This window comes from Equus asinus, chromosome 5 (assembly GCF_041296235.1).
Source record: "Equus asinus isolate D_3611 breed Donkey chromosome 5, EquAss-T2T_v2, whole genome shotgun sequence".
NCBI lineage: Eukaryota > Metazoa > Chordata > Mammalia > Perissodactyla > Equidae > Equus > Equus asinus.
Genome location: NC_091794.1, coordinates 68229303 through 68244549, shown reverse-complemented (window position 1 = coordinate 68244549; position 15247 = coordinate 68229303). Strand labels below are relative to the sequence as shown.

General features: G+C 47.0%; 1 protein-coding gene across 3 annotated transcripts in view; it reads right to left on the bottom strand.

The window, feature by feature from the left end:
- Window positions 1-14076, bottom strand: part of PLPP3 (phospholipid phosphatase 3) — a 79449-nt gene extending 65373 nt beyond the window's left edge. Inside the window, exon 1 of one of the 3 annotated variants that reach the window (XM_044770875.2) lies at window positions 13415-14076. In XM_044770875.2, the coding sequence (XP_044626810.1) occupies window positions 13415-13553 (139 nt within the window). In that variant the 5' untranslated portion in view covers window positions 13554-14076. Of the gene's footprint in view, window positions 1-3946; window positions 4150-13414 lie in introns of those variants that run through there. The other 2 variants (XM_070509824.1, XM_014844685.3) reach the window with 2 other exon arrangements.
- Between the last annotated feature and the right edge of the window lie 1171 nt (window positions 14077-15247).

Here is a 15247-nt window from a genome sequence, read left to right as displayed (position 1 = left end):
AAGCTTTTCTGGCTTGCTTGCTTGCTTCCTATGCTTACAACTGAAAACAGTGGTCAATGCAAATTCCAACGCCAGTGTTCACTGTCGGAAAAAAAGAGCATAGGTGCTGGTTGGTTCTTATCCCAGACGCTCCACCATCTTCCAGGGGCAGGATCCCCAAGAAGTCACTCAACCTCTCCGATCGGCAACGGCCTCATCTGTAAAATCAGTCAGAGCAGTGTCTCCCCTTCGGGGCTGGACGGGTTGATGAGACACGTGAATGAGCCTGACTACAGTGTAGTGGTTCAAAGATGTTTCTCTTCCAGCTGACATTTGGGAATGATATTCTGGGTGAGGTGGCATTAGGCTTTTATTTTGTTGGCTTTTCAGGGCTGGGGAGCTGGAGATCGAGAAGGAGAAAAATCAGTTGAGGCAAGAAAGAATGTATACATTCAAACACTCAGAGGCATACATTTTCATTTGGTGGAACTATCATTGATTAACAATAAATGTTTGGATCTCACAGCTGAGGCCAGCACAACCACAATGTAAGGCAAAATCGTAATTAAAGGTTCCTCGGCTCCATGAATGGCCTTAGGAAAATTAAACCTAAAATCAAGATGGCGTATTTTCCCTTGGGATTGAAAGCCCTCTATTTCGAATGTTTTGACCCAAGAAGTGTATTTTAATTTCCCACCAGCCCCTGGGAATTCTACCCTCATACAACACCTCCGCAGAGACCTTCCATAGCACTGGTTGACTAGGCTGCATGAGCCCGTCACCCCTCCGGTCCTGTCACTGGAGCCAGCTTCCCCACACAGATGTAAGTGAGACGCCCACTAACCAAAAGACGCCAGTAAATTGGTAACACCTTTGGAAATATTTTAAAACTCTCGGCTGGCTGGACGTTCTTCCCTGCAATCACAGTATGTGTAGCTGCTTCAAAAGAAGACACAATGCATTTAATCAAAACGTCTTTTCAGGCCAAGACGACAGCAGGACAAATGCAATGATGAGAAATCATGTATTAGGCCCTTGCTCCCTAGAAACCTACAGAGGCCAAACTGACCAAAACAGCTACTCTGGGCAAGTGTCTAATGAACTCCACTGTGTGGCTGAGAGGCATTTCTGCCACTTCCTGTCAGTGGTGGCTAACTTTACAACAATGTGGGTCATTTGTGGGGAAGAGGCTACGGGTAGAAGTTCTATTTACTGCATTTAATGAAGGCATCGCGTCCGCAGCCACTAAACAGAAAGGCTCAAAATTTCTCAGCACCACCCAAAGGTTACACCAAACCACAAGGACAGCAGATAGAGCTCCTGGTGCAAAAAGGTCACCAACAGAGCGAACCACGACTGCTGCCTGACGTGGGTGAGGAGGCCAAGTTCACGTCCCTCGGCTCTTTAGGAAGCCTTTACAGATCCAGCGGTCTTCTTCTCCTCTAAATTCACAGAGCTGCTTGTCCATTCTAGAATGCCCAACGTTTTCGCGACCAAAGATCCCTCGCAGTTCCTTCTGGACCCTCTGTGACATCTGGAAGACAGCTTTATTTACCAAGTAAACTATATTTTAAGTCATTTCTCCACTTTTGTTAATCAAAGCGTAGAAAGTGTCCGTCTCATCTCCTGCTTAGTGAAAATAACCAGTAAGACCTGAGGGATCTGACAGGAGTCATCCGACATTCACGTCCTAAGTGCAGGACACTGATGCTCTGACCAGTCGCGGCAGAGGCTGATGCTCTGAGTTAGCCTCGGCAAGTTAACCACTGGTCGATGTACAGCACGCCTAGATATTTTTGAAATACTGAAAATAGCATTAGATGCCTCATGATTGCCTTAATAGACCTTTACGGGCCCAGAGAACCCAGGGTGAGAATCACAAGTCTAACTCATTTTGAACAATTCATGGCCTGTTGCTGATGTGAAAGCCAGCATGAAGTAGTGGGGGAAAGCCTGGGCTTCAGAAACAGCTGGAAAACAAAAGCAGTGTAGCCTAGTGGTTAAGAATAGCCTCAAGAGACACACTTCGGGGGCTGGCCCGGTGGCGCAGCAGTTACGTGCGCACATTCCACTTCTCAGCAGCCCAGGGTTTGCCGGTTTGGATCCCGGGTGCGGAGACGGCACGGCTTGGCAAGCCATGTTGTGCTAGGCGTCCCACATATAAAGTAGAGGAAGATGGGCATGGATGTTAGCCCAGGGTCAATCTTCCTCAGCAAAAAGAGGAGGATTGGCAGTAGTTAGCTCAGGGCTACTCTTCCTCAAAAAAAAAGAAAAAAGAGACAGACTTCGTCAACTCTCAAACTCACTTGCTGCATAACCTTTGGGTAAGCTATTTTTAACCTCTCTGAATGTAAGAACAAAGTGACACTATGGTGGTTTCATGAATGTGTTAATTCGAAAGGTCTTTGGTAAAATTTTTGTATTCTTTTCTTATACATTTTAATTAATCTTAAGATATTTCTAAAATGGTACAGCCACTATAGAAAATAGTTTGGTAGTTCCTCAAAAAGCTAAACATAGAGTTACCATATAATCCAGAAATTCCACTCCTGGGTATATATACCCAAGGGAATTGAAAACTATATCCACACAAAAATCTGTTTGTGAATGTCCATGGCAGTATTATTCACAGTAGCCAAACAGCAGAAATAACCCAGAAGTCCACTGACTAATAAATGTATAAGCTACATGTGGTACATCCATACAATGAAATATTATTTGGCAATAAAGTAAATGAATTACTGGTACATGCTGAACACACATGATACAATATGGATGAACCCTGAAAACATTATGCTGAGTGAAAGAAGCCAGTCACAAAAGACCACATATTATAACATTCCACTTACATAAAATGTCTAGAAGAGGCAAAATCTACAGAGACAGAAAATTGACGAATGGTTGCCACGGGCTGGCAGGAGGAGGAGTGTAAATGGGGAGTGACTGCCTTCAGGTACACGTTTCTTTTTGCAGTGATGAAAATGTCCTAAAATTGACCGTGGTGATGCTTGCCCAACTCTGTGGATATTCTAAAAGCTAGTGAATTGTACATTTTAAATGGATGAACTGTATGGTGCATGAATTATATCTCAACAAAAGTGTTTTAAAAATACCATTACAACCCAAGAAAAACTGTTTCTCTAAACCACAAGGATTTCCAATGGCCTATTTATTTTAAGAGGCATATGCAAGACTAAAAAATTCCAGAGCGAAAAAAGGGGTAACTCATCCGTCTAATAAGGCTACGAACGTGAAGACGCATATACTAATCCTGTAATAGATTTCCTAAGTCTTCTAGAAACCCTGCATTTAAAGGGTTTGTGGAGGGAGTGGCATCACCCCAGTTCAGAGGTTCCCAGCCAGGAGATCAAGAACTACCTGTAATCTCTTTCTTCTCCATCCTTCTCTTCTCTGTCCCCACGCTTAGGTCCAGCTCTCACCTGCCTCCCATTGGTCTCTCTCCTCAGCCTCCGATTTCCCTCCCCTCAAACCCAGCAATCTCAAACACGAATCAGGTTAGATTAACCCTCTCTGAAAAACTGTTCACAAATATGTTAATTCCAAACCTTGTCTGTAAAACTTTTGTAATTTTTTTTCTTACATATTTCAGCTAATCTTACGATATTTCTAAAATGGTGCAGCCGCTATGGAAAAACAATTTGGCAGTTCTTCAAAAAGTTAAACATGTAGTTACCATATGACCCAACAATTCCACTCCAAGGTATATACTGTGTTTGGTTTCTATATGACGTTTTCCATAATAAAAAGAAAAACGAAAACAAAAATAAAACTTCATTTGCCCTGTCGGTCCTCCAAAATAAAGTTCAGGTTCCTTAACCGCCTGCCATTTATAGCCCCCTTTGGAATCTGGCTCCAGCCCATCTCTTCCAGCCTCACCTCCAACGTCCTCTTTCCCCGACACAATGCAAATACACAATCCTTCACACTCCAGCCTCCAACTACTCACCCTTCCCAAATATGCTGGGTGTCCCCCGGCTCAGCACCTGTTGCTTCCTCTGCCACAATTCCCTCGCCCCCTTCATGGCACGTGAGCTACTGTCTCTCCTGTAAGGCCCAGCTCCATGCCCTCCGGCAAACTCCATCTCTCTCAGCTGCACTGCCGCAGGCCCTCCCTAACCACCCCGAAGTGCCCAGCACCCAGCGAGTGTCATTGTGCACGTCTGTTTCCCATTCACCAGCCTGGGAATTCTTAAAGGGCAAGGAACCCCAGGGGCCTAGCGCATAGTAGGTGCTCAAGAAACAGAGACTTAATTAAACAGGCTTTCTAGAAATTATACTGATTGATACCGCAAACTAATTTGGGGGCTAGCTAGGAAGAAACCATCAATGAGAAGGGCTTCCTTCGGTCAATATAATCATGTGCACTCTGTGCTTTAGGGGTACATAAACAGGAACCGAAGCACACTGCTTATTATGACAAGGCGCTTACACTGATTTGCATTTCTCTGCAAAACTCTCTAGGCATATAATTTTGTTAATTTGTGACAAACCTCAACATCACACTTACCACCAAAACTCTGATTGCAATGTATGCTTTCAAAGCACACAGACATCAACAAGTTCCTTTTGAAAGCTTCCAATTGGATCTTACGTGTGTTGTTTGGTTTGGTTTGGTTTGAATTTGGGCATTTTAATGCAGATCATAATTTATAATTTAACCTGGACCTGAGGGAGGAACAGTTCTACAAGATGTTCGAGAACCTGACCCAGCCTGCTTTTGAACGCTGGCACTGCCAATTAATGCACAACTCTGAGAAAAGTATCTAATCTGAGACTCAGTTTCCCCTCAGTCAAATGAGAATAATGTCCACCTCGAGAGGCTTTTAAAAAGCAAAAAGTCGGAAAATGTGGGCTCCCTTTCTTCTCTCCGGGGATGCATCATTTGAAAAAGATGGTGCCCGTTCAAGTTCAAATCAGTCAGCAGTGATCTTTGGTAATAAGCACTTTCTAGAACAAGTTTGAAGAAAAGTGATATATCAAAAAACTGCCGAGGCCTTCAAATTTGCCCCATGGATCTCTGGCCTCACTCCACTATCATCCACTGGTTTGGATTAAAAGTTAAACCTGTTTGTCTTGTTCCTCTTTTAATTGACACAGGCAAAAGAGAGAAGAGAGGCCAGCTCTGAAGAACTACCTCATGAGTGATATCACATTTCAAACTGACAAGTAAACACCAGAAAAGCAAAATGGTATAAAGACAGACCTCGGTTCTCGGCCCTGCTCTTTCAATAACACCGGACAATGACTAACCCACCCAGGCCTCAGGGTCCTCACATGTGAGTCAAGGGCACTGACCAGGACATGGTGACAATGACGACAGCAGCTACCACCTGTTGGTGTCCAGTGCCACACACTGTACCAGGCATAGCCTTGCAACTTATCTCATCTTACAAACAAGAAAACTGAGGGCTCGGAGACATTCAGTAACTCGCCTAAGCGTACAGCTACTCAGAGCAAGCAAGCTTCCCTCCATCCGACCCTCAGGCCTCGCTCCTCCCACACATCCCCCGCCCCTGTTCAAAGGGGCCTGTTTTTCTGACTGAGACAAAAAATGACCTTGGTATTGCTGATAATGAAATCTCCAAGGTACTTTCCAACTCTAAAGATTCCATGAATCTAGGCAATGAAGAATCTTGCCAACGGCGTTTTCTCCATTATGCCCAGACAGGCTCATCCAGGACACTCTAAGCTGTCTGGCAATTACTTATCTATCCCTCTGTCTCCTCCTCTGCCCAAGACGATCCTTGAGTTAAGACTCATATTTGCATCCTATGTTGGACCCTGCAGAACATATTGTACATATTTGGACTCAATAAAACTGAAATAAATGAAATGGAATGAAATAGAAACAAACGAGCATTAATTACATTGAAAAGTGGGCCGCAAGGGAAGCGGACGAGAGCCCTGGAAGATTATGACTACTTACCAGCTGGGCACCCTTGTGCCAGCTACTTCACTTCTCTGAGCTGCGGTTTCCCCATCTCTAACAGGAATCTAACATCTACACCACATGGCTGGCCTGAACAATAAACACGGTCACTGGCACAGTCACTCCTTTCCTCAGGAAACATTAAGAGTGCCCTGGATGACGAGCATTTTGGTCATTTTCCATCCTGGCTCTTGTTTTTAGTTAGATTTTCCCCTGGGCTGTCAGAAGACACAGATAAGAGGTGACCCTACATCAGACCATTTGTCCAGACTCCCTCCTACCCTCTAGGCTATGCTGTCTTTCTCTTAAGATGATGTGGCCATGTCCCTTTCCAAGGGGAAGAATGCCACCCCCAAAGGCTGAGGAGGTTCCCACACCGGGACTGTCCAGACAGGCTTGGAAACCTGGCCCTGCTGGTTTGTTCTCAGGATCCCTTCACAATTTCTTCCCCTAATATATTTCAGGCAACTTTGCTGCCCCCAAAAAAAGGACTTCATAGAACCCTTGAGGAGTGAGGACACAGGAAGGATAGAAAATACTATTACCACAAATAACAATAGCAACACAACACCTGCTAAGACAGGGCTTCTTAACTCCCACAGTGCTTTCAGACTGGTGATGCCACCTAAGCTTCCCTGTACCAGGCTGTCACTAGGTCCGTCTGCTTCTTTAACATGCGAGGAAATGGAAGCCTGGCAAGGTGGAGTGATTTTGCCCAAGTCACACCTACAGGTGACTTTATGTCAGGATTCAAACCCAGATCTGGGTGCCTCCGAAGCTTGTATGGTTTCTCTAATACTTTGCCAAGCTCACTTTGATCTTTGAAAGGCTCTATTCAGGAATCTAATTTATTCCTTTCATTTTTCACTCATACAAAAACTTCAATATCTCAAAAGAAAATATTGATACCTCATTTATCCAAAGTAGTCACTTGGCTGGCAACTTGCACTCCACAGAACTCAGTTTAGAACCCAGAAAGAAATAAAAATCCCAGCCTCCACCCATGGGGAGACACCACCACTCCTCACCCTCAGAGTCACAGGCCGGCACCCAGAGGTGAGTTCTCCTTTTGAGAGAATTCTAACAAGCTTGATTATCGATACTGAAAAAGACAGGTGCACCAGCCAAAAACGAAAAAAGGTACAGAAACCTAACATTGTGGAAAGTGCCAGAACATTCAGTCCAGGGACAAAAACTCACAATATAATCAACTGCCCTTAAGACATTAGCTGTTAAACAACATAGTGATTCTCAAATTGGCCTGATAAGAATCACCAGAAGCTTTTATAAAATACAGAATCCCAGGCCCTGGCCCAAAGCCTACTGAATCTCAATCTCCCGGGAAGGAGCCTGGGAATCTGTATTTCATACCAGATAGGTCTCCTTACTAGGTGAGTTCGTGAGATACTGACATAGTGGGCATCCTCAAAATAAATTACTCCTCCTCAAATAATGTGTACCGGATTGAACCGACACAGAGGGTAGGGTTTCTTAATAAATATAACTGCCTACACAGTGAAGAAGCCCTGGACTATGGTCTCATTAACATCATGCTGTGACCAACTGGGCTTGCCAGCCCAAACACTGAACAGGAAGAGGGAAAGAATCCAAAATTGACAGGAAATCAAAAGGCTAAAAGTGGAAAAGGCCACCAACTCTGGCTTTAGCCGTCTCCCACAGAGGCAGCTGTACCCCATGGTATAACTCTTAAGTATAAGAGAAAGTTAGGGAAGAAACAGCTAAGAGCTAAGGGAAAAAAACAATGAGGAAATAGAGGTTTTCAACCACCCTGGACAAGTCAGCAGGGCTTCCCCACTAAACGGAGGTCCCCTTCTTTATTTCAGTCCACGCAGGACACTTGGCCAGGGGGTTCACCAGCTGATTAATGAAAACCTGCTTCTATCTTCTGTGGTTCACATAGTAAATTAAGTTATCAAAACCTACTGAGTTATTAAAAACACATACTTAGTGAACATAGTCAAGCAACAAAAAGAAAAGTCACCTGTTGTGCTTGCTGACTTGTTTGCTTGTGATTATTACAAATTTCAGGAAGCAATGTGAAAACAAACATCACGGACGGAAAGTCTAGTCAATCTGGCAGCATACTGGACTAACCAGTAAAAGACGGTGCTTCCTTCCCCGCAGAATGAACACCAGTGTAAGCTAATTGCATTGTCAGCATTAATTCTTTGGTAAAAAAAAAAAAAGGAACAAATCAATTGCTGACAAACCGTCTAAGAGAAGCAATGACTGGGTTTCTGCATCACAGTATCTATCAGCACAGACTCATAAAATTCACAGAGCTAGAAGGGGTCCGAGAGATGACGGAGCCCCTTCCCTTTGTTGCGATAATAAAGAAACCAAGGCCCAGAAAAGTCAAGTTAATTTTCCTAAAGTCACACAGCAACGAAGCAGCGGTACAAGACCAGAACTCATGTTTCCAGGCTCGTCGTTGTGAGGACTCACTCAGCTAATAATGTACAATGAAGAGCTAAAGGGAATGCATGCATGAGGTAGACATTCAACGTACGTGTCATTTCTCTCTACTAGCAATCGGTCACAGAATGTTACACGGCAGCCTTAGACATCAGACATAAGCCCAGTCAACCAGTCATTTTACTGATGGGAAAAACTGAGACCCACAGAAAACCAACTTGTCCACAACCACGCAACTAGATGGTGGCATTGGGCAACCTGGAGGCTGGCTCCAAGTCTCCATTCTCTTCATGCCACCACACTGCCTCCCTCTCACTATAAAAACTGAATAACACATAATAACACATGATGATTTCACGTGTCCCATATATCAAACCAGTTCTACAATTTTATCTCGACCATTTAATTGTAAATCAAGAAATGTCCAAAAATATCTGGAACCACTAAATTAGAGAGCATGGTTGCTAACCATCCAAATTCTACATTATTACCTATTTGAGCTTCTTTCCTTCTGCCTCATGGTACTCTACCCACTGACTTCGTTCCCCGGTGGGGCATGCACAAGAGTCAGGCCTTTCAAACCAAACCTGACCACCACCTGCTTCCTTAAAGGTCTCCCACCCCTCCCATAACCTCAGCTCACCTACCTTCCAGAATCAAAAGCCAAATGAGGAACACTCTTTCTGAACAAAAAACCTTTTCTAAACAGGGCTCTGGGTATTCTGTAAGGGTAAGATGGCTTAAGAATTCTGTGAAATTTTAGGAGCTGCCTTCTCAGCTAAAGTTTAGATCAACGATGAAGGAAAATCATCTGTCTACAACTTACTGGGCAAATGTAACATTCTCCTATTTAAGTGAGTTCTTCATGGTCTCATCTACCTATGATTCTGAGACACATATACCAATACAACCAAAAACCTTAACCTGGACCTCCAGATTATAAATCCCTTGCATTTGCCCAAGTCTTGAGAGATGACAAATAACTTTCACATCCAATATTCCTTCTGATCCTCATAGAAATGTAATGGAGTGGTCATTCTGATTAGCATTTTGCAGATGAGCTAACTGAGCTCAGAGGATGAGGGGCCTTGAACAAAGTCCACAGAACAAAAAGCTAGACCTGTCCAAAACTGCCTACCCATCAAAGTGCATCAACCATCAAAGGGTTGGTAGGAGACACTCAATAACTATCTGGGGAGGTGGACAGGGAGGAGCGAAGGTAGGGGAATCAATGGGTTTACCAAACCTCTGCATTTGTGCCACACCACGTACTGCTGTGTGTTCCTTCTCTGGAACCACCCTCTCATGGGGTCAAAAGGCACCCTCAAAACCTGGGAAGTACTTGGTGCTAGAGCACCCAAATCAAACCAATGCCATGGAGCAACGGGACCATATCACCAACCAGAAGAGCTGAACCTGCTCTGCTTTGGTGCAAACGGGTAACTGGGAAATGTGGAGGCGGGACTGCCTGCAAAGCGAGCTTCAGGATTTTCTGCTGAGAATCTGAGTTTCAGGATTCTTCAGATGAGGAAACGAAAAGGGGATGGACTCCAGTCATGCTCACTGAGAATTAGGGATCAACTCAAACAGACTTCAACGTGAATCTCAGGTTTCTCATCTATAAAATGGAGATAATCTTTCATAAGGGTTACAGCAAAGAGCACATAAACTAATTTACATAAAAAAGAGGTTAACAGGGCTTAGAAAGCCAGTAGGTGATCCTCCAGTCTCGCCTAGGAATATCCTCTGCTGCTCTCATGCAACCTCGTACACCAGAAGCAACGCACAAGAAACAGGAGGCAGTACATATTTTTACATATTGAAAGAAAAACAAAATCAGTGTCAGAAAAATTGCCACGCAAAGATTCATAACAGTATCTAGAAAAGCAATTAGTCAGCAGATAGCTGGTAAACAGGAGGTAAGCCCCCACTGGTATTCTCTGACACCAGATTCTTTTTGCCTTCAAACATGAATGGACTTTCAGTTTTTTCACCAAGAATTTAATATTCCAAAAAGATATGTGAAACAAGTTAAGCTGCTTGTACATTTCCACTTACATAACACTTGTAGAGGACATGAGCTTTTGTGTTTTTCCAGATACAAGGAGATGAATCTTGGTGTATATTCCTCTGTGAGACAATAAACACAAAACTGTGTCCTTCTTTTTAATATATTAGTGCTCTGTAATCCAGACCATATGATCAATAAACTATATAAAAATTAAAACATACTGACAGTCTTAGGCAAAGAGTGAGCCAAGTAGAAACAATTTTTTTAGGACTGTGGTGTGTGTGGAATATTAAAATCACATGTTGTGTTATTAGTTTTCTTTAGCCAGAGTTCTCCTGCATAAATTTCTCATGTAAATATTTACCTTGCAGCGTTCCCTTTAAAGGTGGCAGAGAGGCATTAAACCAGCGACACTGTAGTTTGGCCTATACATAGGGAGACACGGATAATAAGTCACTTTGAAGATGACTTGGTTGACATGGTTCTAATGTCAAGGCACATACCCTTAAAATGAAAAGCTATGTGCTTCTTATAGTGACATACAGGGGCTGGCCCCGTGGCCGAGTGGTTAAGTTCGCGCGCTCTGCTTCAGCGGCCCAGGGTTTCACTGGTTTGGATCCTAAGCACAGACACGGCACCGCTCATCAGGCCACACGAAGGCGGTGTCCCACATAGCACAACCACAGGGACCTACAACTAGAATATACAACTATGTTCTGGGGGCCTTTGGGGAGAAGAAAAAGAAAAAGATTGGTAACAGATGTTAGTTCAGGGCCAATCTTTAAAAAAAGAAAAAAGAAACAAATAAAGAAATATAAGGTCCTGTTATCTTACCACCTTTTTGAAGTAAACAGAATCACTTATTCAAACAGACCAACAGTGAGTAAACATAATAAACGGCAAGGGTTAGAGTATCAGCTTTGGGGGGACCCAGAGAGAGTTGCAGCAGATGAAGAACTGACATGCAAACGCACACCTCACTTCCACCTTCAGCGCACACCTTCAATGTATTTTGGGGCTTCTGTGTCCTGGCTACGCTAAAGCTGATAGGTGGGTCTTTGTGCAAATTCCTTCACACCTAGTTTTCCCTTAACAAAAATGCACCATCTCTTGGGACTGCCTTCTGAAGCCAGGAGTGGAAGGGAGGCAGAGCACAGTGAAACCCTACAAGGGCTGTCAAGCGTGTTCTAGCTCTGCTTTCCTGATCAGAGTAGGAGGTGGGAGGGCACACTGCCCCAGTCTAGAAAGAGTTTGCTCCACCACCAGCTAAACCCGCAGCCAACGCTGGGCAGCCCCAGGCAAGTTCACAGCAAACTGCTTCAATGTGTTTAGTGTTTCCTTGTACTCCCCTAGGACCAGGCAGGGTCTTTAAAAAATTCAATAGCTTGACAGTGAGACTTTAAGTATTAATCTTCCCACTGTGCATGATAAGAAGCCAGCCGCCTTCAGGAAGGTAGGCCCCCCAGTGACAATTCCTTCACATAGCATCTTAACGCGGGATGAAACGGAGAGGGGGGAATGGGATGTGCCACCTGAACCACACTCACTTTCCTCCCCTTCCACAGAGCACAATTTTACTGTCAGCTGTCTCTCCTTACCTAAGGGGCCATTCTTATTTTTAATCTCTAAGAGTCCCGTCCTTCTTCGACTCTGAGAATTCACGGTGGACAGTCAAGCCAAAGACAGAGGGACCTCAGTGAGGATCCTGCTACAGCAAGAGTTAGGAACCCAGGGAAGCATAACTCCAGCCCCAGGTCTGGTCTGCACAATCTGCACGGATGAATCCATTTCAAAGGGGACTTCAGTCTCCGGGCAGGAGTTCTATTTTAAGGGAAGTGAATTGGGAACACAGATGTTTCTTCAGTTAGCAGAGTTGGCAGAACTGCTCCTGGACCAAATCCGAGTTCTTAATGCAGGAAGGGGCCTTGGAGAGCATCTAGATCAACCCACTCACTCAACCGATGAGGAAACTGAGGCCGATGGGGCAGTTAGGTGGCACACCCAGCAAGTGGCAGGGTGGCAGTGTTCTGACGACAAGTCCTGTGCGCTTTCCATTACACCATGATTCGCTTAAAAAAAAAAATTCTCCGCTGACTTCAACCTTGGAACTCCTGCGGATCCATGTCAATAGGTTTCTCCCTCCTCCCGCCGAGTTCATAAATCCTCCTTACTCTCCCACTCCAATTCCTTTAACTCCCACCGCTCTTCTGGCTGTGGCTTCCAACTAGTTTGGAAAACAGCAGTGGACTGTCGCCTCAGCGTTCTGGGAGTGCAATTAATTGTCGTCCCAAAACATGACCGTGGCTTGCTTTCCCAGTGCCTCAGTTTCCTCCTCAGTAAAACGGGGCTCCTCACCCGGAGTGCAACGAGTCAGGGAGAGGAGCTGGTTAAAACGGATGCCTGAGACCGCCCTCCACCTGGCACACAGTAGGCGCCTAAGAAATGGCTGCTGAATCGGTACCCCATATCCAGGCCCTAGAGAACACCTTCAGTCCCGGGGGCGGGGTAGGGGGGTGGGGGGTCGGGAGAGAAGCAACTGGAAAGGCCAGCTTGCAAGTGTGGCCGGGCCGCGGCGGTAACAGCGGAAGGGCTGGATGTTTACGCGCGGCCGGGGGAAAGCTGCGCGCCCCGAGCGGGAGCCAGCGCTCCAGGAGACGCGTTTTACTCGGAGGGAGGGCAAGCAGCTCTCCGCCGGCCGTGGGTCACGGTTCGACCGCCTTCCCCTGCTGGAAAGGACGAACCCACACCTTCCGTGGGGTTCTGCCCGGCCTTGCGACCGGAGACGGCTCTTAAGGAGCCTGTTTCCAGGGGCCCGCGAAAGCCTGCGCGCGCCGGGACGCTCAGCCGCGGGCCGGGGGCCGGGGGTCGGGTCCGGGGGCCGGGGATCCGGGGATCCGGGGATCCGGGGCCGGGGCCGGGGCGGCGCGGAGGCCCGAGCGGGCCGGGGCTGCGGGCGCACAGCGCTGCGCGCTGCGGGGGGCCGCGGCGGACGGCTGCCCCGCGCGGGCCCAGGGGCCGGGGCCGGCGGGCGGGCTCACCCATGAAGAGGCAGAAGAGGTCGAGGCAGACGAGCAGCGCCCGCTTGCTGCCGCCCCTCCTCGGGCTGCTGCTGAGCGCCGGGCTGCCGCCGTTCTTGCTGTCCGGGGCGATCGCCTTGTCGTACTTGTAGTTCTGCATGGCGCTGGCTGCGGCGCGAGCCTCCCGCCCCACGACGGCGCCCCGCACACCCGGGCGCCCGCGTCGCCTCCCGGCCGGCGCTGCTCGGGACGGTGGCGGGCGGCCCGGCCCGCGCGCGGCGGCGAGTGCAGCCCCGCCGCCCGCTTCCGACCGCAGGCGGGGGCGTCTGCTCCCCGGGTGCTCCGCGCTTTCCTCTCAACCCAGATCGTTCGAAAGTCCACGGGGGGAGAGAGCCAGGTCCCGAGCAGAAGCTTCGCCGAGCGGGGGCGGCGGGGGGGCGGCTGCGCGGCCACCTCCTCGGCGGCCGGCCCCTTAATGAATGGGAGCCCGGGAGCCCGGCCGCTGCGGAGCCTGCCCCGCGCCGACTTCTCCTCCTGCCGCCGCGGCTGCTGCTGTGATCGCCGGGGTTTGTTTTCTGCGCTTCTATTTCACGAGGTCCTTTAAAACAGAGAGAGAGGGAGAGGGAAAGAGAGGGACCTCCTCACTTGGCTCTGGAGGGACTCCGAAAGCACAGCCCCTTCCTGAAGTTGCCTGAAACGTAGGATTAATTAAGGCCACATTTTCCCCCACCCCCTTCCAAAAAAAAAAAAAAAAAATCCTAAAAGGAAAAGTTACTCTCAAACCAGAGAGGCCGGGAGCCCCTAGCGTTCAGAAACACCAAATTGTCACAAAAGGAAAAAATATATAAAGGAAAAGAAACAATTTCTTGCCGGCCTTGGGTCAGGCAAAAGTTGAGTCTGTACAGCTAAAATGGGTTTCTCCTCCCTTCCAGATTTGGGGCTTTTAAGTCTTTATTTTGATTTGAATTGTATTATCCTGAAAATACTCAAGGAAAATTGCCTTCGGTTTGCTTAAGATCTTAACAGACAGGGCTGGCTGCTAGATTCTGAGGATGTGAACGTGAAAAAGACTCCACGACTCTGGAGCTAGACCTCGTGCCTTTGAATCCTGGATGTGGCTCTGTGCCTCAGTTTCCCCATATGTAAACTGGAGATAATAAATTTCTCCCAAATAGAGTAACTGTGAAGATTTAGCTAGTTGACGTATAAGCGCCTAGAACAGTGCCAGGTACACAGGAAGCGTCATGTAAGGGTCAGCCGTTACCTTTCCTCCTGTTTTCGGGGTGAAGGCGTCTCAAGCCCTCCGAGCGCCTGCCGTTCGGCTGGCCTCGAGCCAGCACCTCGGCTGTGGGGAGCTCTGGGGCCGCGGAGCCTCTCTGGAGGTGTCACATCTGTAGCTTGAGCTTCAGGGCAATCTAACACTGTGCCTTAGAGGCTGTCATATTATTTTTAATTGTTTGATGTGAGTTAATCTTTCTTCCAGATAGAATATAAACATTTCCAGGGTAAGCGCCTTCCCTGGTATCTGTGGCAGTGTCTAGCAGAGAGTGGAGCACGCGTGGACAATAAATGGACATTTCTTCCAAACGTCTGTCTGTACATCCAGAAATAGAAATAGTTGTGGCTTTGTGATACTTTTTGTTGATTATGTCTTTTTTTTGACACTGACTTGTCATGGGGGTCAGTAACCCTATATCCAACCACCGTCAGCCACTCGCCCTTTCTGGAACAGTCCTTTCACACTCCAGACCCCTGCCCTCCTACTCCCTCTGCCTGTAAGGCACATCCACCCCTTCTCTAGTTAACAGAAGGCTTCTTTTGCTTTAGGGTGCTCTGAAATCTCACCTTCCATCT